The sequence below is a fragment of the Spermophilus citellus genome, assembly GCF_964194105.1.
Source record: "Spermophilus citellus genome assembly, chromosome: 2".
Taxonomy (NCBI): domain Eukaryota; kingdom Metazoa; phylum Chordata; class Mammalia; order Rodentia; family Sciuridae; genus Spermophilus; species Spermophilus citellus.
In genome coordinates, this window is record NC_138183.1 from 184,022,167 (window position 1) to 184,049,660 (window position 27,494).

At 34.1% G+C, this 27,494-nt stretch overlaps 1 protein-coding gene across 5 annotated transcripts in view; it reads left to right on the forward strand.

Moving 5' to 3' along the window:
- The window catches only part of DLG2 (discs large MAGUK scaffold protein 2), a gene marked incomplete at both ends in the record, with an annotated part of 2,048,692 nt that overhangs the window by 1,376,774 nt on the left and 644,424 nt on the right, over window positions 1-27,494 (forward strand). For all 5 annotated transcript variants that reach the window (XM_081281630.1, XM_081281626.1, XM_081281627.1 and 2 more), the window contains one exon: window positions 19,236-19,286. In XM_081281630.1, coding sequence (XP_081137756.1) covers window positions 19,236-19,286 — 51 coding nt within the window. The remainder of the gene's footprint in view (window positions 1-19,235; window positions 19,287-27,494) is intronic.

A 27,494-nucleotide genomic window follows, 5' to 3' on the forward strand; every position in this document is an offset into this window, starting at 1 on the left:
TCAGTGGGCAGGGTTTTATAAATCTCTTCTTTTTAGTTATACGTTATAGTAGAGTACATTTTGACATATTTATACAAACATGAAGTATGTCTTATTCTATTTAGGATTCCAGTCTTGTGAAAATACTTGATATGGAAATTCACTGTGGTGTATGCATATATGTACATAGGAAAGTCATGTTAGATTCATTCCACTGTCTTTTCTTTTCCTATTCCACCCTACCTTCCTTTCATTCTCCTTTATGTAAAACGTTGAACTTCTATTCCCCTCCCCATGCTTATTGTGTGTTAGTATCCACATATCAGCGAGAACATTTGACCTTTGGTTTTTTGGGATTGGCTTATTTCATTTAGCATGATAGTGTCTAGATTTACCAGCAAATGTCACAAAGTCATTCTGCTTTATGGATGAATAATATTCCATTGTGTATATATACCACATTTTCTTTATCCATTCATCTGTTGAAGGGCACCTAGTTTGGTTGCATAGCTTTGCTATTGTGAACTGAGCTACTATAAACAGTTACGTCGCTGTGTCACTGTAGTATGCTGATTTTAACTCCTTTGGATATATACTTAGGAGTGGTATAACTGGGTCAAATGGTATTTCCAATCCTAGTTTTTTGAGGAATCTCCATAACTGCTTTCCAGAGTGGTTGCATCAATTTGCAGTTCCACCAGCAATGTATGAGTGTACCCTCTTACCCATGTCCTCACCATTTGTTTTTGCTTGTAGTCTTGATAATTGAATGGGCAAGTTCTTTTGTGGATGTAAGTTTTCAACTCCTTTGTGTAAATATCTAGGAACATGATTTCTGGATTATATAGTAACATTATGTTTAGTTTTGTAAGAAGCAATCAAGCATCTTCCAAAGTGGCTATTCCCATCTGCAATAAATGAGAGGTCTTTTTGGCCCCTCATTCATTACCAATACCCATATCCTCACTGGCCATTAGTGTTGTCAGTATTTTGGATTTACCATTGTCATAAACATGGTCTGGTATCTTCTTATTATTATAATTTGTGATTCCCTAATGGGTTATTTTGAGCACCTTTTCATATGCTTCTTTGCAATCTATATATCTTTTTCAATATAAAGTCTGTTCAGACGTTTTGAAACTTTTTAAATTGAGTTATTCCTTTTCCTGTTGTTGAGTTTTAAAGAGTTCTTTGTATGTTCTGGAGATATAGAATGAATCCTTTATCAAACATGACTTTTGCAAATATTTTTCTCCCTGTCTGTGGCTTGTCTTCACATGTTGTTGACATAGTATTTCACAGATGTTTTTAATTTCAAATGAAGTCCAACTCACCAGTTATTTCTTTCATGCATTATCCTTTGGTGTTATATCTAAAAGGCCATTTTAATTCTCAAGACCATCAAGATTCTCTCCCATGTTTTCTTCAGTTATATTCTCTCCTATGATATCTTTTATATTTTTGAGTTATTGGATTTACAATCCATTTTGAGAGGGGTGTGTGTGTGTGCTGGGAATTGAACTCAGGGGTGCTTTACCACTAAGCTACATGCTCAGTTCTTTTTATTCTAATTTTTAAATTTTGAGACAATATTTGAGTTAATTTGAGTTTAAAATTGTCCTTTTTGTTGTTGTTGTTTCTGAAGAGTAAAAGGACCATGTCTAGGTTCCTTTGTTAATCACTTCTGCTTGTGAATACTCAATTATCCCTACACCATTTGTTGAAAAGACTTTGCTCTATTTTATTCTCTTTGCTTCTTTGTCAAAGGTCAATTGATTCTGAACCTGATTCTGAACTCTTCCTTCTGTTCCATAGATCTGTGCACCTATATATTCATTTATATCCCACTCTTCATAGGGAAACTTCAAGTCAAAGAGTTCTTTAACTTAATGCTTCTCCCACAATACTTAGATAACTATTATGGATCTTTTACTTCTTCATATAAACTTTAGAATAAGTTTATTCATATCCACAGTATATATTTTATCAGAATTTTGTGGGTTTTCTCATTCAAATCTTTGGTAATATGCTTTGAAAATACTAATGTAAATGAATTTTTTTTTAAATTTCAAATTCCCTTTCTACTGTTCACTCCTGTTATACAGGAAATCAGCTGACTTTGTGTAGTGACTTTTTGTCTTACAACTTTATGGTAATCATTTATTAGTTCCAGAAGTTTTTTGTTTTGTTTTGTTTTGGTCAATTATTTTGAATTCTTTATAAACCAACATGTAGTCTGTACACAAGACAGTTTTTTTTTTTAATTTATTCCAATCAATATTCCCTTTAGTGCCTTTTCTTGTCTTATTGTACTTGCTAGGACTTCCAATATGATGTTGAAAAGCAGCACTGAGGGGAGACAACCTTGCCTTCTTCCTGACCCCTTAGAAGAAAGCATTTAGTTTCTCACCATTGAGTATAATGTTAGCTGTAGGATTTTTGTAGCTGGACTTTACTAGGTTGAGAAAATTTTCCTGTTTCTTGTTTTCCAACAATCTTAATAATGAATGGGTATTGTATTCTGTCAAATGTATTTTCTACATTTATGGCATACGATCATGAGATTTTTTTAAACCTACTAATGTGATGAATTACATTTAAAATTTTTAAATTTTTGAACTAACCCTAGATAAATCTAGTGTTATTTTAGTATTTAATTCCTTTTATATATTTTTGGATTCAATCTGCTAGTAATTTATTGGGGATTTTTTGTATCTGTGCCCATGGTTGATGTGACTATGTAGTTGTCTTTTCTTGTAATGTTTTCATCTTCTTTAGGTATTAAGGTATACTAGCTTCATTGAATGAAATAGCAAATATCACATCTGCCTCTGTCTTCTGGAAAAGATTTTAGATGATTAGTATAATTTCCTCTTTAAATAATTACTAAAATTCACTAGACCTGAATGCCTTTTGTTTTGAAAGGTTATTAATTGACTCAATTTTTAAAATATACATATGCCTAGATAGATTGTCCTTTTTGTTGTTGTTGATTGGGCTTTGGTAGATTATCTCTTTCAAGGACATAGTCCATTTTATCTGAGTTATCAAAATTTAGGGCATAGAGTTATTCATGATCTTCTTTTATTATCCTTTTTGTGTCCTTAAGAACTGTAGTAATGTCTCCTCCTTCACCTCTGATATCAATAATTTGTATCATTTTGTTCTTAGTTTGACTAACTAGAAGTTTTCAATTTTATTGATTTTTTTAAGAACTAGTATTAGGTTTTGTTAATATTCTCAGTTGGTTTCTTGTTTTCAATTTCAGTGACTTCTTTAATTTTTATTAATTATTTAATTTATGCTACGTTTGCATGTTTCCTAAGGCAGTAGCATAAGTTATTAATTTTGGAACTCTGATATTTTATATTACATCCATTCAATGTTGTGAATTTCTTTTTAAAGGCTGGTTTCACCATCATCCACAAATCTTGATTAGGTTGTTTTTTCAATTGCATTTAATTCAAAATACTTTAAATTTTCTCCTTTGATCCACATGTCACTTGAAAGCATGTTGTTGAATCCTTAAATATTTTGAACTTTCCATCTATCAATTATTGATTTCTATTTTCCCATTATGGTTTTAAACCAGACATTGTATGGTTTCTATTCTATTTAGCTTGTTTAGGTATACATTATGGCCCAGAATGTGTTCTATATTGTTGAATGCTCCATGTGAATTTGAGAAGAATGTGTTGAATGATATAGACCATAGATGTCTGTTGTAAACAATTGATCATTGATTGTTGAATTCAATTTTATCCTTAATGATTTTATGACTGCTGAATCTGTCCACTTTTGCTAGAAGTTCTTCAAGGCTCTAATTGTAATAGTCAATTCATTTTTTTCTCTTTGCAGTTCTATCAGTTTTTGTCTCATGTATTTTACCACTCTCTGGTTAAGCCCATACATACTTTTTCCTTTTGGAGTATTGATTGACCCTTCTATCATTTTATGTAATGCCAGTTTTTACCCATGGAAATTTTCCATGCTCTGGTATCTGCTTTGTCTGAAATCAATATAGGCACTATTGCTTTCTTTTGATTATGGTGAACATGAGATATTTTTCTCCATCCATTTACTTTTACTTATATGTGTCTTTATAGGCATTTTTTTATAGAAAAAATATAGTTGTGTTTTATTTTTTTCATTCTGAACATCTGTTTTAACTGGTAAATTTATACTCTTGGCATTAAAAATTATCATTGATATAGTTCAATTAATAGTGACCATACTTGCCAATATTATTTAACAGTTATTTTTGCCCTTTGTTCCTATTTTGATCTTTCACACTTTTTCTTCTTTTTTAATAATTTGAACATTTTAAATGATTCAATTTTCTCTGCTTTATTAACAAAGCAATTATACTTTTTTCAGTGGTCACCACAGAATTTGCACTGTGCATTTACAGTTAATTCAAGTTAACTTTCAGTTAGCATTGCTCTACTTTGCAAGTAGTGGAAGTATATAATAATGAAATATTTCCCATTCCTCCCGCTAATGTCATTGCTGTCATTCATGTCACTTATGCATAAGTGCACATAAACATATGTGCACACACATGATCATATACATTGTTTCTGTTATTAACTTAAACAAACTTTATTAAATTAAGATTAAAAATGTTTTAAAATTTATTTTCTTTTTTCCTCACCAATACTCAAGAAAAATTTTATAATTTTCTATACTGATGGATTTTTTTATCTCAATACAGTAAATATGCCATTACAAGCTCCTATTTGCGTGGTTTCTGAGAAGTCTGATATTTAAGTCTTATTTTTCCTCTTTGGTAGTTTCCTCCATACCAGCTGGCTACAGCCATTCCACCTTTTTTTTTACATTTTTACATTTTTTTCCTGAAGTTTAAATATAATATACCTACATATCATGTTTTTGTGAGTTTTGTTGTTTGTTTTGACATTTGTGCTGCTTGGTGTTCTCTGAGGTTCTTGGATACTTAGGTTCTCATTTTGGTAGCAGATATTGATTTGGGTGAAATTCTCAGTATTGTTTCAAATATTGTTTTAGTTTCTCTGTGTTTCTTTATCTTCACAAATTTCAGTTATACTTGTGTTATAACTTCTTTTTTTTAATTGTCCCACAGTTCTTGGGACAGTATTGGTTAGTATGTCTTGGTTAGTATTTTTTTCAATATTTTCTCCTTGCTTTTCAGTTTTGTAGGTTTTCATTATATCCTCAAACTCAGATTTCTTTCCTCAGTTGTGTGCAGTATACTAATGAGCCTATCAAAGGCATTCTTGATTAATCAGTAGTTCTTTAGAAATCTTTAAATTTTCTTATTCTTTTCTAGAATTTCCATCTTTGCTTACATTATCTGTCTGTCTTTTCATGTTGCTCGTTTTCCCTATAAAACCCTTAATATATTATTCATTTTAGCTTCCCTGACATATCTGACCCTGGCTCTGAGTCTTGTGCAGTATCTTCCTATTGTATTATTCTTGCCTTTTAGTAGACATTTGTTGACACGAAGGCATGATGTACTGGACAGAGCTGCAGTAAATAGGTCTTTAGTATAATAGTGGTAATGTATTGGAGAGGAAAATCATGTTGTACTCCTGTGATTAAGTTTCAGTCTTTTGGTGAGCTTATGTTCTAGGCTGTAATTTTTTCCATATTTCTTAATTGTTCTCTTTCCAACTTTAGGTGGGGCAAAATGGTTAATATGGACAGAAGTTGGGTTTTCCCTTCTTCCAGGTAGTTTAGGATCTGATAAAAACCTAGCAGATTAGGCTTTGGTAACATAATTTCTCCTGAGGACAGGTTTTATGAGAACAGAATGGTTCATTTTATTTCAAAATGGTTCCTTTTCTCCTTTCTCTGAGAGAAGCCCTAGGACTTTTTTCTCCAACACCCTCTGTGAAGATATGGTGGAGATTCCAGGGGTGAAACTCATGAAAATGTGGAAACCCTATGCTTGGGTTCCCCTGGAATTTTTAAATCTCAAGAGTTGTCCACCCTGAGCCTTCAGCATTTCATCAAATACAGTTCAGGTTTTCCTCTCTGGCTGTGCTGCCCACAGACATTTTTGCTCATTGGTTTTTTGCTGCAGTAATTTTTGATTATCTGTGTCTACCTCTCTGTCTCTCTCTAGCTTTGGAAGCTATACTTTGCCTTGCAACTTCACTTCTCTGATGATGAAGTGTTGTTGATTCTTCGGTATGTTTAGCTTTCTTGTTAAGAAAGAGTCATGCTTTTTACAGTTTGGACCAGGGACTCAAAACTCCAGTGAATTATACTTTCCATCACCAGAATTTCCATGAGATTTTATTTTGTAACTTCTACTTACTTATTAGTATTCTCCATTTAATGACTCATTGTTGTAATATTTCAGTTTATTTTTATTTTATTTTTCATCAGTACTGGGGAGCTAATGCAGTGTCTTACACATGCTAGGCAAGCAACCTACCACTGAGGTACATCATCAACCCTTCACTTTAATATTTTTTAAAAAATATATTTTTTAGTGTTTTGCACATGTTTATAGCCACTTTGAAGTTTTTGTCAGCTAATTTCAATATCTGGAATGCCTCAGACACGGTCCCTGTTTACCTCTTACTTTCATACCTATAGATTATACTTTCTTTTCTTTGCATCCCTTAAATATATTTTCTTGAGATTTAGATATATTAGGTAAGAGGCTACATTTTAGATATATTAGGTAAAAGGCTATCTGTGGATTCTTATTTACCTTTCCTTTCACTCCCAACCCCAGATTTTTGCTATTGTTGTTTTAACATATGACTGGGCGGGATCTATAGTCTGTCCTGCCTGCAGTACTGTATAGCTGCTGGTATCTCTGATCTGATGCTTTTCTCTCTCCCTTTCTCCATCCCCTTCCCTTGCTTCTTTCTCTTCCTCTTCTTCTTTATTGTTTTTGGAAGTCTGGCTTCCCCTAGATCTTAGCAGTAGCAGTGTTATATTAGAGGCTATACTTAAATACTTTGAGTCAGTAAGCCCTACATATTTCACCAATGGATTTATTTGAGGATCAAGTAATGTGTTCAAATTAAAGAAGTTTACAACTCTGCCAGAATATTTGGTTTTCTGGCAAGTCTTTTCATATTGCTTGTGTGCATGTTCAAGGCCTCACATTGAGCCTTGTGTTGATGGCTAGGACCCTTTCCTGGCTCCTGAGTACACATGTGACCTTGTACACACACTCAACTTTCCATTTTAGCAGAGACATGCAGGTACCCTCAAGGTCTACACGACTCTCCAATTCCTCAAATTTCCTTGTTAAATTTATGGTTGGTCTTTTGATCACACTGATCAGTATTATAACCTTAAGCTACTTCAATTTCTCTTTCCCTGATTGTTTCCATTGAAATTATCATTGTTTTCAATAACTGAGCATGAGTTTTTCCCACATTCTTCTACAAATGAAGTCAGCCCCCTAAGGCAGTGAAGCTGCTGATTTTCACTGCTTTTCCTGCTCTGGTACAACTATTGTACCCACAGAATTTAGTAATGGAGAGAGGGTAGGTGCAGAGAGAGGAGGATGCCTAGAAGAAACCCCAGGCTAGACCACAGACCTCACTATGGTTAACAAAGGCTCAGTATTTTTCTTGAGTAATTTTTTTTCTCAAATTGATATATTCCTTTGGTCAGTTTCCAAAGTCCAGAAATAGTTATTTTTGACAGTTCTGTCTAGTTTGAAGTTGTTCTTTAGGGAGAGGCTTTCCTGAGAGCCTTTCTTCACCTTTCTGTATTGATAATAAATAGTGTAATAACAATACTTATCACATGGTAGGTTATTCTTCCACATATTCAAATAATTCTTTTATGCTAATTCACTAAATTATTTATTCACAACTATATGGGATTGTTATTAACCCCCTTTTTATATTCTTGAGGAGGAGCTGAGGTTGACTATTTCTCTAAAGTCATAAAGCTAGTTAGTATCCAATTTAGGATTAGCTGCTACATCTGATTGAATCCAAAGCCTCAGATAATAGCCCCCAAAGTATGGAATTAATATATTTGAAGTTTTACTATATGTTAAATTTTAGAACTTAATTTATGCCATTCAATCCTTATACAACTCAATGAGATAAGGACAATTTTTACCCATTTTGTAAATAATTATGTCAAGGTTCAGTACGTTTAAGTAACTCATAGGGAGAGAATAGGAGAATCAAGTGGTGAACCTAAGCAGTCTGATACCAGAATCCCAGTTCTCAACCACCACACTAAGTTGTTATTTTACTATCAGGTGGGACCATATAGAATTGCCATTTTATAAGTTGATGTATAACTATATAGTTTATAGTTACATATCAACAATTTCATATGATTCAAAGATTGTCTCACTTTTTAGAAGATAACACATATATGCAGTGTACTTTGGTAGAAATAACTCTGTATTTAGAGCCTAAGAGATCTAGATTCACATCAGAGCACCCATATTTACTATCTGGGCAGTTTTGAGCAAATCATTTACCAACTGTGAGCTGTTCACTGATCTACAGAACTGAGATAATAACAATATCTACCTATATAAGATTTTTATGAGGAAGGAATGCATTCATGTATGTGAAAGAGAAATACTATTGCTAACATAATCTATAAAAGTTACATATGAACAACTGAAACCTTGCAATTCTTATATTTCATCAACTAGGCAGGAGAGTAGGTGGGGTACCGAAGTGCCTTAATAATCAGTGCTGTCATTGTCATTGGATAGTTTAGGAAAGATGAAACAAAATAAAATAGCAGAATGCTTTCCTTTAGTATCTGGTCCATAAATATTGATATGACCTTTTTTTGCAACAAGCAACCCAAAGCATTTTTTTTTTCCTGAAACACAGATTTTTAGATGAATTAGCAGGGAGATGTGGCTCCATGGCTCTTCTCTAAGCTTATGAAGATAGGGATGCACTTTTAAAATAGGATAAAAAGAGATTGTGTGAGCTAGTAAAGCAGGTGGGGGCAGTCACTCAGTAAATACATTTTTGTTGACTGATGGATTGATCTTGAAAGCTGCTGAAAGTGTGACCTATATTCAGATGAAAAGTGAGACAGCTTATTGTTAGCGGGATTTGAAGTAAAATCATTAGAAAGAAATTAAGGTAGTTCACTTCTTTAGAAAATGACAATGGTTAGTAGGGCTTTTAAACATAAAGGAGTGTTAAAGATTATAACAAATAAGAATCCCTTAACATAAGATTTAATTGATTTACTTCTTCAATGGCTATTTATAAAGTGGCTATTGTGAGGAATAAATCATTATAATAGGTGCCATAAGAGGAACAAAAATTTAATAGTGCTTCATCTGAGCAAGAAGACAGTATATCAAGGAAGATGAATCTCAATACAAGATGTTGGAGCATGAGGAAGTCCACAAGCACAGTAAGAGAGGTGCTTTGCTATGTGACCAGAAGGAAGGATCAGTGCTTTCATATCAGGCATTAGATTCAAACAATGGGTATTTCCACTCCTTCCTCCCTCCCTACATTCACTGTTTTTTTTTTAAATTTTACTTAACAAATTGACTTGAGCATTTATTTTTCCATCACTACGTGATGAGAAGGATGAATAAGATAGTCCTACTTTTATGTTGCTTATAGCTATGCAATCTTGGAGAAACTGTCCAATATAAAAACTAAGCTGCTTCCATAATGAAATTAGCTTTCATTTATTAATGCCAAACTTTCAGGATTGTTGTATTGTTATTAGATTAATTCATAGTAGTGCCTGACATGTAGTACATGTACTTGTCAAAACCTAGTAGTAGTAGTAGCAGTAGTAGTAGTAGCAGTAGTAATAGTATAGTCAATGTGGTGATAGTACAGTAGTAATAATAACCACTATGAGCAGTCATTATTTGTAATAATCACTGTAATCATTATAATAATTACTATATTTGTTATTGGCACATTTTTCTGAAAACAGAGAGTAGACTGATGATTTTCAGGGGATTTGTAAGAAAAATCTTTTTGATTTTATGGAAGAGACAATATTTGGCTGATAGAAATAAATCTTTCTCCCTCCACAATAAAACTCAGTTCCATGAGGTCAGAGACCTTGTTTTGCTTACTAAGCACATCTAACCAAATACATGGGAAATTCTAGGACTTCAAAGACAATTTTCTAATGGATGTAACTAGAGAGCATCATATTAAATGAAATAAGCAAGACTCAGAAAAACAAATGTTCAAAGTTTTCTTTAATATATGGAAGTTAAAGAGAAAAAGTAGGGGAAATGGGGAGGGGCTCTCATGAAAATAGAAGAGAGGCCAGTGGGTGGAAGAAGGGAACCAGGAGGGGGAGGCAGGGAGGGCAAGGGGAGGTGATAGGGAGTAAAAGTAATCAAATTATTTTATGCCCACTTATGAATATGCCACAGTTAAACCCACTTTTCTTTATAATTACTATGCACAAATTAAGCCCACAAAATACATTTCTAAATTAGGATTTTAGCATAGATTGAGCAAAGACATTTCAAGGAGACTATGACATTAATAAAGATACCAAAGGAAGGAGGTATTTGGTCTAAGTTTGGCACAATTATTTGCCTAGAACGTGTTTAAATACAGGAAATGGAGTAGATAGCTTGAAGTAGGTCAAAGACAGCTGAGGGATGATTGGAATTCTTTTTTAGGGACAAAGAAAAATTACTTGAAGCTTCTTGAGCAACAAAATTTTACAATGAAAACACAGCTTTTTAGGAAGATAAAACTTAACAGATAATAGGAATATATTATTATAGGCAGAAATATTTATAGGAGATTTATATCAATGGTCTTCAGGAAAATTACCATTTTGGTGTGAAATAGGATGATAGATATGTAAAGGATGTACATGGAAAACAGAATTCCCTTTATAGAGGTATAGGAAAGACTGAGGGAAATTGTGCTTATAATTAGACTAGATGGTCAGTTCTGGTTTTGCTGTACTGAGACTAGGGTGATGTTAGAGCTTTATTCAGAAAAAAAAATGGTGGGTGAGATGAAAATTTAAATATTGTAACACAATAAGTAGGAGAGGTTTGTGAATGCCCATTCTGGCAGGAAAGGAAAGTGCTCACAAATGCAGTGGATACAGCAGTAGGGAGGAGACCATCAAGAATATACCACAGAAGAGAAGAGAAGGAAAAGGAAGTGTCAAGTGGTGGTCATGCCAGAGTGGCCAATTCTGCATGAAAACCAAGGAGGAGGAAGACTGGGAAAAGATGATTGTATTTAAATGTGAAAAGGTCTTTGCAGATCCTTTGGGTTTGGCTTTTATATGGTGGTGGAATGCAAACCAGACTGCAGGGGCTTAAGAGTGAGGATGAGGAAGCGGTGGAGGACACTAATATTCTGCCTTATACTATAGTATTTTGATACCCAAGTGAAAGAGAAAATATTCTTGGTTATCTGACTACATGATTGTATTTGTGAAGTCTCATCTTAGGGTTCAGCACTCAGTTTTGTTTTTATCCTCTTTTGGCTCTGTGTTTTGAGCTATTGATTCATTGGGACATTTAACTGATCAAGTGATTTCATAGGGGAGTGGTAAGGTGAGTAAGGGGACTGGATGGTACAAAACCTTTATCATTATGTTCTTAAAAGCATGGATCAATTGTGTTCTTAACACCATTTAGTGATCTCAGAGAACATGTTCAAACTCATGAAATATTTAAATCCAAAGAACAAAACAGATTGTGTCAGGCTGGAGTCAAATGAATGCATTAAACCCACCTGTGTATTCTTCCGTCCCGTGCATGGTGCAAAACAATAGGAAAAGCTGGGATGAAAGGTGCCATTTCTAAACCAGAGGCAAACCAGAAATGAGCACACTAAGTACGTATATATTTTCCCTTCATTACAAAAAGCTTTAATCAAGACAACTTTGTATATATAAAGACGTTCTTTTTATACATATAATAACTCTAAGTCATTTTTATTAATTTCCTCTGACATAAATACTGAGAAATTTTTGTCATGACTTTACAGGGAGAAAAACTACCTAATTAAAAAAAGAAACCTATGGTTCCTAATTAAATTTTTTAAACATAATGTTTTCTTTTTTTCTTTTCTAGGCCTTATAAGGACAATAACAAGGGCAGAGAAAGTTAAAAGAAAAATAGAAAAAGAAAAATTGTTCCAAAATGGAAGAGATTATAGAATCGTGATAATATTTTTTCTTTATTTAGTGGAAGCTATAATTTAGCAGTTCACTGAGCTCAGAAGTTTAATTAAGATTAGAAGTTTTAACTTGAAAATCAGAGTTTACTGGTAAAACACATTCAGGTGAATAATAGGAATAGTGTTCTTACCAAAATTAAAATCTTAACTAAGAATATCAATAATCATTTTTATAATTTTGTGTGTTTATTGAAAGTAAGAAATGTGAACTGGGATTAGCTTTGTAGAATTCTGCATAATTTAAAAAAGGAGCTGGTTTAAAAATTGCAACTGAATTGTACTCATACAGTAACTAGATGCATACCTTGGATAAAGCAGGTGCTCTACAGAGCTTAAACAGAAAACCTTTTTTTTTTTTTCACCATGGTTTAAATGGATAATATTGACAAATAAATGTATATGATGCATGAGAAAGATAAATTCTATCTGCTTCTGAGTGACAGAACTGGTATGAAATTCAGGTATTTTGACTTCAGAATCTAAGCTTTTGATAATGCCTCTTAACTTTGAGAGAGGGGAAGTTTTTAGGCAGTTGAGAAGGGACATTATTTAAAGAATGGGATGAACAGTTTATTGTATGCATGCAAAACTCCTGACTTTATTTCATCTTGTTTTAGGGGTGCTGGTGCTAAGTATCAAACCCAGGGCATTATGAATGCTAGACAAACACTCTGCTACTGAGCTACATCCCAGGCCTTTTGAGAATGATCTTATTAAGTTGCCCAGACTTACCTTAAACTTGGGATCTTCCTGCCTCAGTCTCCTGAATGGGATTATAGTCAGGCACCACCATGCCTGCAGAGCCCAACTTTATTTAGCGATGCCTTTGTCCTGATTAGAGCTTCCAGGCTGGTGGACTGTTTCGTATTTTTTCATCACTTGATTTCTTTTTGACATTCAGCAGGTTTTTTAAAGTATAAATATTATTAAAAGAGAGGATAGTGAATATTAGCCTTCTCCATTTGTTCTTTCTTTAGGATTGAAGTAGAGCAAAAATGCCCTTACCTTTTTTCCCCCCATCCTCTTTGAAGAAAAAAGAAGGTAACTTTATCCAGAAACCTTAGATCTTTGAAGTGTACAAATGAGGAAGAAGCTAATGAATGGAACCAAGGCAAGGGCATGATACTGCCATTTACTTTCCTCTCCACTGGGGAACCTTATAGATTAAGGAGAAGGGACACAGCAGAGAAGTTCATAGGTTAGAGAAGTACCATCTGGTAATAGGAAGGCTTTTGGTGTATTTTTCAGTAGAAAGAACACCTGTCCACAAACACATTCAGCTCACCCAATCTCCTCCATGAAGCCTTTTTTTTTTTTTTGCTAGTTCCAGGTGGAAACACAGATACCTTCCCTGTATCACCTCTGCAGTCTGCAGGCATCTACCTCAATGTCCGTGTTGCTTTGTTCCATGCTTCCATTCATTTGTTCCTCCCTTTCTCTGCTACACTGAGTTCTTCAAAGGCAGGACCATCTCACTCACCTTTATACCTCTAAGGCTAATCATTATGTAGGGGCTCAATTAGTGTTAATGTTTTCATTCATTTATTTAGCTTTTAAATTAGGAATTACCAGTAAATGTGGTTTCCTGTTGCCTGAAACAAAGGGATTCATTCAAGTCATATTTCATAAGAAAAGACAGCGGCTTTTAGGGGATGTTTATACTAATATAAACATGAATAAGAATTAAGGACAACTCAGGTTATTTGGTTCTCACTATTCTTCTGGAGACCAACTATAAACAAAGATTCTTGGTGCCAGAATCTTCGGGGATATAAAAATGAAGATGGTGCAAACTATGCTGTCATGAAGATGGTAATGTAGGGAATGTCATGAGAGCAGCCAGGAAAATGAGCACCTATAACAGAAAAATATATAAGTCAGTACAGGGCAAGAGAATACGAAAAGAAAAATGCAAGAGTGAGTAGACATAAAACTGGGAGAAGGTTTAGTTGAGATAATATTCTGAGTGAAGGACAAAGTGACTGGATTTGAGAGAAAAAGCTAAGGTGATTTCTGTCCACAGAGTGTTACATCTTAAGTGGGATCAAGAAACAGATGATTGGGTTAGGAAACGTTTTTTAGTGGATTTTGTAGTCAACAGTTTGTTTTCTTAATAAGTTGATATTTCATGTTATTGGGTAAATTTAGCAAAAATTCAGTATTTGATCAAATAAATCTTCTAACCTTTACAGATTTGTTATCCAGAACTAATAATGATGGCTCTAACTATTGAAGACTTGCTATGTGCCAGACAATTAGCATGTGCAATTTCATTTCTCCCAAGAATTTCATAAAGTAGAGTCTCAGAAAATAATTGCATAGGATTTTAGTTATATTTCTTGATCACTTAATATGTGTGTTAAGTAGTTTACATAATTATCTAATTTCATCCTCACAATAACCATATGAAGAAAGTACAATTATTAGTACCATTTTAAACATGAAGAAACTGATTTTAGGAGATTAAGGAAGTAGCCTACATTCTCACACAACATAAATGTTGGAAAGAGGATTCTAATCTGAGGTTTTTTTTCTGAAATACACATTCAAACCTACTGAGCTTATGAGAGTATATAGAAAATTCAGGTGTAAAGAGTAAAACTTGACATGTTTGTTGGAAGCTATCCTCTAACAGAAGGGAAAGACAAATACTGGCAAAGTACTAAGGAAGAAGAATACAAGCAAGTGTGTATGTAGCTTTGCTGTGGTGTGTGATGGTAGCATAACCCTGCCAGTCAGGGTTCCTAAAAATAACCAGTGTTGGAGGTGAGGTTATATAAACTAGAAATGACAAAAGGCCTAGACCCAATAGAAATTGCATCCCCATTAGCAATCTGAGGTTCATTGGTTCATGCGTTTACTCATTTACATAATCATCATACAGCTATGTGACAGGTCCTGTGCTTTATGCTGCAGCTATTTATGAAGCAAACTATATGACCCATGTCTTGCTCTGGAAGTGGCAAGAAACCATGGGAACCTGAGGCTCTGATCTCCATTACCATCACCATTTTTCCAGAGTCCAATAGTAGTGTAATATGGTAAAACAATGATATCAGAGATCATTTTCATCTACTATGTAATAATTACTTATAATAGGGATAAGATTAGTGCAGCGTCTATCATATTCTATGTGACTAAGGAATGGAATCCAAACAACAGAGTAAACAGATCTGCATAGACCTTGCATGAGGTAATAGTGGGGCTGTGGCTCTAGTTCACTTCTCTTATTTTATGTAACAGCTATCACACTTCTACAATGTCTTAATATATTTGTGTCTCTGTGCCTCTTTAAAGGCTGAACATTACTTGAGAATATGGATGTATCTAAAAATCTTTATTTTCTCAGTATCTATCACCATTTTTTTTGCATTTCATGAAAATCCATGTATTGTTCATTGGGTAGAATTGTTTTTATTCTAAAGATGTCAATACTTTGATATCCCTGATTCAGTATTTTTTATGTCACATGGGGAATGTATAAACATTATTCATTCTGGAGTTTATTGTGATCATATCTTTAATGAAACTACAAAGTTGATAAAGAGCAAAAATTTTTTCAGAGACATTATTACTTAGTATTCTAATTTTAAAACATTAAAAATTAAATAACATTAAAACATGATATCATATGTTATTCATGAAAAATATCTTTTTTTCAGGAGTTAAAATTACCTCATACAATCAAATTATTTCATCATCCAGGCATGAGCATGCTACATAACTAAAGGGGAAATAGACAGTAAAATTAACAAAAGGTTAGAGAGAAAGATATGCAAAATATTCAAAGTTTATGACACCATAACTTTAAGTACCAAGTTTATTTCCTGTGAGCTCTGGGTTACTCTCTTCACCTAGCAGCCATATAGTTCTGAGAAGGCTAATACTCTGAATAGTACAGGATAATGTGTGGTATCCATTTGATTTTCTGTCCACCATAGAAACGTATCAGCTGACATCACATAACCACCAGGTTCAGAAAAATCAAGCATCTAAAGAGAAACTCATCTGGGAAAACTGTGAAATTCCATTTATTGTATTGATCCTCTGAGTCTAAAAAAATTCCACGGCTCTCGCTTCTTTAGGCACCAAGTAGAGAGGACACTCTAAGTAATGGTTAGGGCCAGCTGGAATAACAGGAACAACCATACAGCTGTCTAGACCCCGAACAATCAGGAACACAAAACATTACCAACGGGCTCAAATATCACAGTAATTATTATTGGTTAAGAAAAAATATATACTCTCCAGGAAGAGAACTTGATTATTTGGAAGTCATATATTGAAAAGCTGATTGGGATTAGAGTGGGACCATCAAGGCAAATTCACATAAAAGTGAATTATCTAAAAACCCTCTCCCAGACAACTCTGGGATCCATTCACAACACAATTTTGATTTTTTTTCTGAATGAGGATGCACAAGATTATGGCAGATGTGAATTATGGCAGATATTCCTTGGCTCTTCACCACTCAATAAACAACCTCTCTCTAAATGAATGTGGAAAAAATACTGAAAGAATATTGTGCTTGTCCACTGGTTTGAAAAGGCACCAAATGGCCATGAACGTCACTGCCCAGTTTTCTGCAATTTTTTATTAAAAAGGAGTTATTCCTAGTTCTTCTATCTCATCCTTTCCATTAAAATCTCTGCTAAGGAGCTGAAGAATTTCTTCTCTTAGGAGTCCTAGGCAGAATGTAGTGCATGCTATCCTACTGATGAAAGAAAAAAACACCGGAGCCTCTCAAATCTCTTTCTTATACTCCTACGCTGGCTCTTGTGATTCCATGTTTTAAATGTTCACCAGTTAAGTTTGCAATATTGACTTACCCATGCTAATAACTGTTCACTCTTCTATGACTTCACCATATCCTGTTGTAGACATGGGATGCTTATTTTTAAAAGAACTCATGCTGGATGGCATCATTTAATCTTATATTTAAAAAAAACCTTGGGCACTATTGAAGTAGTCAAATGACACTATTTTCTTAGGTTGGAAACTAAAGACCCACGGAATACAAAGAAGCCTGGGATGGATAGTTCACCTAGCTGACTCGAGAATTTTGGAATGCCAATTAGGATTCACATGTATCTAAGAGTCAGCATTTATGATTCTAGAGATGTTAATGGGCTACCACTATGCAGTGTATGCCACTAAAATATTCTTTTCTTAAGCACCTCCCAGCAGAATTTCTTTCACCCTGGATCTTTAGATATTTATTATCAGAGGCTTGTTTTTCTGTCTTTGAAGTTGTTTTTGCTCTGCAGTTTGCAGCACTTTAATAATGTGAAAGACTTCTAGGGAAGCACTGAAGCAAAGAAAAGCTTCATGGAGCCATACTGCGAGAATGAAAGCCTATCACATTAATTCAGCCTTCCCTCACTGCCCTCCTCCTATCAAACAGGAGGTTATAAAAAGCAAGCAAGAAATTCAGATGCAAGCATACATATATACATATACAGGGAGCCTGAGATTTTGTAGTTTTTTTTCTTTTTTTCTTACTGTTACATGTGCTGAACAAAAACTTCTATAAAGCTGCTGAAGCTTTCTGACATCATCTAGTCTTTTCTGTGAGTCATTAAGTTGCTGAAGCCCAGAAAATCAAATTTAGTTTAGGGCTGTTTGATAATGTAGTAACACAGCAAAATGTGATTAACCAATTAACTCATGTAATTGAATAATCAAAAATATTCTCTGAGTGAGTAGCAGACACACATTAGGCCATTGTCATAGTCGTTCTGTATATGTGCTGATTATAAAACTACAATTACACCTCCAGTTGATACTACTACTTCCAAATTCCTCATAGAAGAGTATCTGCAAATACATGTTTGTAAGTCAGATAAATAAATCTATTCATTTACTCTTTTTCCATTCATCAATTCTCTCTTGCCAGGCTTAGGTGAAGGGTCTGATTGTCCAGTTCTTACTTCCATTAAGCTCTTAATCTGCAAGTACTTTGTTTACATTCTTCCAAGATGGAAACTAAACTGAAGTAGAACCTCCAAAAATTGTAGTTTTATAATTAAACTATTAGCCTCTCTGTTTGTTTACTAAATTCTAATGATGTTGCCAAGAGACAAATTAGAAAGAGAAAACAGCCAGTTTGAGAATTATCTTGCTCAGAGGTGTTGCCTGGCTAAGAAAAAACCTGTGATAGATAAAAATGGGAAATGAATATTTGTTGGATTACTTTAAAGCAACTCTCTATGATTCAACATTTGTTGAAATCTACGGTGCTTGACTGCATTTAAAATGTGTTTATTTATTTCTGTAAATTCAAATCAATTCAAGGTTTGGTTGGATGGTTAAAACAGTCTCTAAGAATTTCAAAACATATTCTGCTTTGCTCTTATTGCTGCCGAAGTACATGGGTGTGGTTACATTATCAGGGATTATGACAAATTATGTAAAAGAATATTGAAAATGAATTACCTGAGCTTAGATCAATAAAAGATATTTCTTAGCAGACACAGACATTCTTTTTTTTTTTTTTTTGAGAGAGAGAGAGAGAGAGAGAGAGAGAGAGAATTTTAATATTTATTTTTTAGCTTTCGGCGGACAGAACATCTTTGTTTGTATGTGGTGCTGAGGATCGAACCTGGGCGGCACACATGCCAGGCGAGCGCGCTACCGCTTGAGCCACATCCCCAGCCCAACACAGACATTCTTAATGCTAATTTACTATAAAAAATAACGTGATTGTGCTGCCATTATCACTATTTTGAGGTCATATTTTAATGTTCAGTTATTAAATCTTTAAAGATATGAGAAAACTATTTATTTTGTAATTATCATTGTTCCTAGATGATTTGTTCTTTGTGAACTCTTAATTCATATTTTGTATTGTTCCTCCTCCCTGCAAAAAAAAATCACAAAATTCTAAGACATAGAATAATCTCTGCTTATTTTTAGTGTCTCATTTGTATATTTTAAAGTAGGTTGCATTAAATTTTATTTGAATGAAAATGTATAATTATAAATACCAATAAAATGTGGTTTATTCATAGCCAGAATGAAAAATTTATTCCCAAACCCTTTTTTAAATGTTGCTTCTCCTCCTCAATCTGTATTTAATCCTTTTCTCTATCTTTTTCCTATTCATAGGTCAATGGGACAGAAATTGAATATGAATTTGAAGAAATTACACTGGAGAGGGTAAGAAACTAATTCAAAGCCCTAATTTTGCATTCCACATTCTAGGTACTCATTGGTTGTCTTGTGAAATTATACAGTGATGTACTATAAACTGGAAGTTTCCCATAGGACTCAAAATGGGAATATTAGTGAAATGCTTGCAGTAGAGAGAATGAGACAGCAGACCAAATAACCAGAATGTTCAGTATACAAAGTGCATTGCTTGAACTTAGAAAAATGAATGGAAAAATATATATATCATGAGCTAAGATAGTACTTTTCTCTTAATATTTTCATTCTTAGTGTTTTGGCCACACATTCCTCAGACATGTTGCAAGATCTTCTTATTTATGTGATATTGATATTATCAGAACTAGTAATCATGCATATTTTATTTAGCTTTAAAAAGAGTAATGAATATTAAAACCACCCCACTGGGGGAAAAAAACAACCTTGGAGAGCTGTTCAAATATGTTGGAAGGACCTTTTTTTTTTTTTTTTTTTTTTTTTTAAAGAGAGAGTGAGAGAGAGGGGGACAGAGAGAGAGAGAGAATTTTAATATTTATTTATTTTGTCTTAGTTCTCGGTGGACACAACATCTTTGTTTTGTATGTGGTGCTGAGGATCGAACCCCGGCCGCACGCACGCCAGGCGAGCGCGCTACCGCTTGAGCCACATCCCCAGCCCCTGTTGGAAGTACCTTGACAGAGGTTCCCATTAAAGGAAATTTGGTGCAAATCAAGCCTAATATATCTAGTTATTTTACAAAACAATAAAAATTAAAGGGCATCCAGAGGGAAAAAAAAGTGATCAAAAATAATTAACTGGACATCCACCATAAAAGGAAAGCAAATAAACATGAAAACCTGTTCAACCTCATTAAGAACCAAGAAGGACAAGGAGAGTAAACAGATTTTGTCTGTAACTGGCAAAAATTATGAAGAGATGTTAATATCCAATGAATGAGTCTAGAAACTAATGCAATACTAAAGACCAATTTGAAAGTAAGAATCAAAAGCCTTGAAAATGGGCACCTTTGGATCCACAAATTATATTGATAGGAATGTACAAACACAAGAATGCTTTTATCATATCGGTATTGTTTATAATAGTGAAGCCTGGAAAGAGTGTTTAAAATGTTATTATATACCCATATAATATAAATAAATTTTACTTAAATATTAAGAAAAATATTTAATTACAAGAATATGAGGTCTGTCTAGATATAGTATCAAGTTTAAAACTCAAATTTTAAAATATAATCTAATAAAACACAGAGCTACATAATATGCACATATAAACACCTAAGTAAAATATGGAAGGATATACACCAAAATGTTAAAAGTGGTTGCATATTGTTAAGAATTTAGGGGCAATTTTCAGTTTCATCTTCTTATTTATCTTTATTTCCTAAACCTTTTATTATAAACATATCATATACTAATAAGAAGAAATAAAATGTATTTTTCTGTAAGCCATCATTTAAGTATGAATTAAAATTCTAGGCCTACACTTTGAAATTATATCATCTTTTTAATTTACTGTTTATTCACTTTTGGAGTTAGGGAATTTCTCATTTTCCACCCAATTTTTATTAACTCTGAGTGGTTTTAAAAGGAAATTTACATTGAAAGTTAAGTGTTTGACAGATGGGATCTTTAATACTTCCATTATGAACTTTGATAAAATGTTAATGGCATGTTAAATAGAGAAAAGTGAAGCTTATGGTAAATTATGCCAAGTGAAAAAAATAACACTTCTAAACCTCTACAAGGCTGGCTAGCTGATATTTGGGGTTCAGTGCAAAATGAAAATGGGGAGCCCTTCTAAATACAGGACCTGTGCAACTGAACAGGTCCCACCTGCAAATCCAGCTCTTCTGATTTTCCCCCACACTATACACATAAGTAACTTGTCTAGAACATCATTTGTTTAGCCAGGTTTTATTGATTACAAAAAAAAAGGAGTTAATTGGTGTGAGAGAGAGCATTCAGTAGGAGTCAGGTAATTGTGAGTTCTGATGCTTTTTGCTTCCTGATCTTGAGCTGGCATCTCACCTCCCTCACTTCCTGCACTCGGGTTCCCAGTCATATTGTGAATCTTGCCACTACTAACTTCATCCCTTCCAAAGCCTCTGTGTCAAGCATAATCTTCTCTGAACAGTACTTCTTCTGTGTCCCTGTCATTTATTGTACCCCTCTTCAAAAGTCCTTCGACTCCTATTGGGACTTTAAACCAATTTCACTATTTCCCTTAGTTTTCATGCTTCTTTATGCCCTCCCTTCTCTCCTCACCCAGCAGATACTAATATTAGTTTGTTCACTACACTAACTTTTCCTCTCTTAGACCCTTAACTTTTTTGTTTGTTTGTTTGTTTCCTTTTTGCTCCCTTTTGGTGCTCAGCCAGCAAAACCCCAGCCCTGGTTAACTTACTATGGTTAACTGGTCACCTTATTCATTCCATGCCAATACCTGACTAACTGGACAAGGCTGGAGAAACACTCCCTCATCTCATTTTAAAATTTTTAGCCTGTACTCAGTGCATTCTCAAAGACTCCTGGCAATTCTTATACATTTCTCCAATGGGGAAAACATTTTCTTATTCACTGAGACAACATAATATCTTATCATCTCTTCAAATTTACACACACAAACAAAGCCTCTCTCCCATATCTTCATTTTTAACTGTTAAATTCCCTTCATTTTCCTTGAAAAAAATTCAAGCAGTCAAGTGAAAACCTCTTCACTTTCCTACCATCGGTTCTGCTAGAGTATTCTCCCTAGTTGGTGAGGGAATTTTTTTATCCTTTCCAAGATTCTTCAATAACTCTTCACTTATGATGACCCAAACTCTGTACTCTCTTGTTCATTAAAGGATTTTGTTTCTGTATATCTTTTCTCTGTTCTGCAATATCAGTTTCTTTCTTTTTCCCAAATACATTTAATACAGACACACACACACACACACACACACACACACACGTAGCAGGGAAACATTGGGTCAAGTGACACTTTGTGTATATGTGTGTGTGTGTATGTGTGTGTGTATCTATCTCTTAACCCAATATTTCCCTGCTATCATTGTCTCATTATCTTGTTTTACCAAAATTTTAGAAAGTATTGCATATTCATTAACTCCCCTTTATTACATAATTTTCTTATTTTAACCTATATTATGTTTTCATCTCAACAATCATCTTAAAATTCTCTATCAAAGTTATGGCAGGTTCCATTTTGCTATGTCAAAGCATCAGTCCCAACGTTTCAGGAATATTGGATGTAGCTGCCACTGCTTCCTTCATCAAAGATGTCAATTGTTTAACTTTCAACAAATTATACTCCTGTGCTCTCACTACCTTATTGTCTAAACTTTTATTTGTCTCCTTACTGGCTCTTCCTATAAATGTTGGATTATTTCGGATAGCCAGTGAACACACCTCTTCTTAACCTCTCCTCCAGACTCATGGCTTTAAATATTACCTATCAATGGACAGCTCCCAAACCTGAAGCCAGAATCTCTCCACTAAATTCAATGTGCATAGCTAACTGTCTAGCTGGCATCTCAGCATCCCTGCTCCTTCTCCCTCAGAACCAAAGCTACTTGTACCATAATATTCCTCATCTTAGCTAATTGGTCCTATAATTTTCCTTATTATCAAGTCAAAACAGTCCTAAAGGCTTACTTAATTACTGTTTTTTTTTCTCAGCATCATCAGCAAGTCCTCGTCGAGCTTCCCTAAAAATATATTTCAAAGTCAATCAAATGTTACCACCTGCTCTCCTGAATCTGAGTCCAAACCTGAATCATTCCATGGCTGAACCACTGTAATAACTTTCACTTTCACCACACTGTGTTCCTCCAAGTAACCAGAGTAATATTTTTCAAAATATAAAGCAAGCCATATCATTTTTATTCTTAAAATCTTCCAAAAGGTGAGAATCACACCTTTTCTCCTCACCCACAAACCTTACACAATATCAGCCCTGCTCCTCTCTCCAATATCACATCCTCACATCGGATTTTCACACATTTCATTCTAGCCACACTGACCTTGATTTTCCTCAAAAAATCCAATCTGTTTCCATCTAAAGATCTTTATGATTGTGATTCTGTCTGTGTGGAGAAATCTTCCTTAGGTCTTTACATGATTGTTCTTTTCGTCATTTAAATACCTGCTCAGATGTTACCTCCTCAGAAAAATTTTGAAGTTTGTATGTTCACCTTATTTATGTTAGTAGCAATATTCCCATCACTCTTTTTCCTAATCCACAGCTTTGTCATTGTTTAGTTGCATTTATTATCATCTGAAATTTACATTATTTATTTGGTGAATTTGTTAATGTCTGTCTCCTCGTTAGTGTGTGTGTGTGTGTGTGTGTGTGTGTGTGTGTAATTTCTATATTTAGTCTGCCTGGAATATTGTCTGAAATGTAATATATACTCAATGAAAATTTGGCATGTGTATGGGTTATGCCTGGCTTTACCGCTGGAAGACTATGCAGTACATACATGTGGCCTGGATTGAATTCAGGTTTTAAAAACTGGCTCTATCCCTTTATGGTCAAGTGACTTTGAACTGCTTACTTAACCTCTCTGGATCTCAATTTTCACATCTGGGAATGAATATAAAGTTTTGTAATTACCTCATAGGGACCTTGTTATGAAATAATAAATTAATTTAAAGGTTAGAACAGCATGCATAGTTATTCTTAATATTTCCTTTGGTTCACATGACCATTTCAAAAGCATTATTCATTGGTATCATCATGGAAACATTTTAAAAACCTATCTTCCCAGTTTCAATGAGCCATTTACATTATACTAACAAGAACTTCTTTTATGATCTGCTTTATTGTTGTTGTTACATTGCTAGATGTCAGTCATCCAGTGGTAAAGAATTTATGGTCCTTGCAATATGCATTTACAGCTTATATTTTTTCTATATTTAATCTCTATAACATTTAATTTAGTGATGAACTGATCACATTTAATAACATCCCTGTGCAGTGGATCTTGCAAATTCCATTTTACCTAGTAGGATGCTGAGGTTCAGACATTAAATCACCTGTCATTACAAAAATCAGACAAAAATCAGAGAAAAAAAGTCTTAGAATGAGTGAGGAATGGAGTTAGGATTTTAGTTCCACACCCAACAGAGACTAGAATCTAAGCTCATTATCACTGAGATAAGACTTCCCTCAAACTTAAGCTCAAATCTCATCTCTTCCAATAAATTTTTGACTTCCCCCTCTTGGACAGGGTGCTTCTTTAAAAACTAACATAGGTAGAAAACTTACCATATTAAATGATGAATAATTCTGTCTCTTCCAGTGAATTTCTTGAAGGGGATTTTGTTGTATTCTCTATTTACCAGGATGACATGGAAAGGGGAAAAATCATTTGGCAATTTGAGGACAAGTTGGTGAATCCCTTCTACAGCAACTTTGTTTAGTGTATCAACCATCTGTCACAATAGCAAACCCTACAAATGTCTTACATATATTAATTTTGCAAGCATTCAATAAATCTGGGTACACGCAGCCCTTGTTTCATATAATGTTACAGCATTATAGAGGACACAGAGAAGTAAATAGGCAAAAACCATGAAGAACAGAGTACTATGGATTTCTGGCCCAGATTGAGCACATCCCTGAGGTTCTACATATCAGTAGGCTTATGAGAGATGAGAGGAAACTAGCCATATAAAATGGAGTGGAAGAAGGCTTCTTGGTCAGGGAGTAGTGCATGCAAATGTTCAAAAACTCATGGAAACTTAACATGTTCAAGTAGTTAGTGACTGCACTTCAAGCTATGATGTAGGACTCAAGAGACCAGGCTGGAGAGATGGTGAGGGCAGAGAACATGAATGCCTCCAATAACATACAAAAAGATTTAAACATAAATCTTATTCTAAAGGCAATATGAGACCTTGAAGAATATTAAGCATGAAAGTGACATAATCCCACTTGTGTTTTACAAAGATCACTTTGGCTGTAATATTGGGTATACCTCTTATACGATTCAGAAGAGGATACAGGTATGCCTTTTCAGAAACAAAATTAATAGCTAAATTCATCCGATAGTAATGTAGAAGGGATAATTTAAAACATATTAGGACCAGTGTTTTATAAAATAGGAAAATGCAAAAGAAAGGAGTAATCAAAGATGCCTAGAGTAAAACCCAACAAACTCCTTTCATTAACACAATCTGAACCGCTCAGCACGGACACCTGTGTTATTTGAAGCCTTCCTGAGCTCTTCTGGGTTTGTCTGGCATTAGCAAAGGTAGATTAGTAAATCCCATGCCTCTGAGTGATTCATCAGTTCTCCTTGCATGAAATTAGTAGACTCTGTCCCCCAACATGATCTGTATCATGAGAAGCTGGTTGACCAGCATGGATAATAGATTCATCTTATCTACAAAACCCCGAGCAGCAAGCATGACCACAATTTAGCCAAGATGTTGAAGTGAATGTCTATCACCTCCTATAACTCCCCTCTGTCTCCAGCCCTATTAAAAAAGGAATATTTGAAGTGCTTTCCTAACAGATATAGAATGTATGTATGGACATGTGGTACTACTTGAATGTTCTGTCTGACAAGTCAGAGATATTCCTTTTAAACTAACAACAACAAAAAAATCAAAGATCTAAGTCATTTTCCCAAGTATAAATCATCAATTTTTGTGAGCTGCTTTTTCACCTATTCAAAAATAAGTAGATTTATTTTGGAATTTAGGAAGCAGAGAAAAATGGCCATTTATTCAATCTTGAAAATTTCTACAGATGAAGCAAGCTTGGTGGTTAAGGAGGTTAACATGGGAATTTAGTGGGCCTCCAGGTAAGAAGTGAGCCATTAAAGTCATCAAATGATGGCCTCTCCAGCTTCATCCAGATATTCAGTTAGTTAGAATGTCATTGACTGACTGATTCTCTTCGGCTGAATTCTTTTATCTCATATTGTTGATTGTTGTGAAATGTCTGAAACTCAAATACCATTAAGGATCTATTACTTCAAATAATGCAGAGAAAGATTTTTGGTCTCTAAATTTCTCATTTGGGGATAACTTTAGCAATTTTCAATCAATTGTAACAGGAATAAATTCCAGAGTCCAAGTTAATATTTGATGAGGTTATATAATCAGCCATAGCAAATCTTATTCTAGTTTAGTTAAATAATTTTTGATATTGTATAACTTTCCAGCTAAACTCCAAAGTTTATGTATGTCTCATTATTAGTGTGTATTTTAAGTATGTTTGAAAAATATATACATTTATTATATTTAAATACATAAATATAACCCAAACATACATGTACATTAAACACAAATTGACAAACTATGTGTGAATTTTGATCAGTTTTCTTGTCTTTGGCTGAAAATATTGCAAGATTTGTAGAACAAAAGTAGGCCTGTATAAGTAGGAGCAATAAGCACAGTCTTTGAATTCAAACAAACTGTTTTGAATCCAGGATTAGTCACTTCCTATGGGACCTCAAGCAAGTTACTTCATCTATTAAAAGCTTTAGTGTTCCTCCCAACATGTGGTTTACTAATATGTACCTCATAGTGTTGTGGTTAAAAGTAGAAATAACAAACACAGATTACCTAAAAGTTTCCTGTAACATCCCAGACTTTTATACACATGCACATTTCTGTAGGCCCTATTTTTTTGGAAGATGTCATTTTCAGAATAACTTCATGCTTTCACTCTGCATCTCAGTCAAGTGACAGGTACATACTCTGCTTTGTGTTGTGTGTGTGTACATGTATATAATCCTTATATTTGTAGTAAGTTATTAGCTTCTTCATTGATCTTAATATATGTATAACCCATTATCAATATGTTTTATAATTATGTTAAGTATATAAATGGAATCTTTTGAGTTTACAGCTACAACTTCTATAACTGCCTAGCACTATTTGAAGCTTTTCTTTTTGTTAATTCTTAAGAGTTTAGTTCCAGGCTAGACAAACAGTTATAACATTGTGTTTTCTTTTTGGTAGCTTCAAACTATGATATTGTAATAATTCCCACTTCCAGTCTGTACATATGATGTAGTGAGCAGTATTGTTTTGTTTGTGCATTAAAGAGTGTTCTTCCTTTTGAAGAACGTCTTCTTCCTTTGGAGAACTGCTCTTCTCTCCATGCCAAATGTGTTATTTTCAGGAAGACTGGCAGTCACAGCACTCCTGGTCACAAAGTTGAATTGTCTCAATCTACTCATTG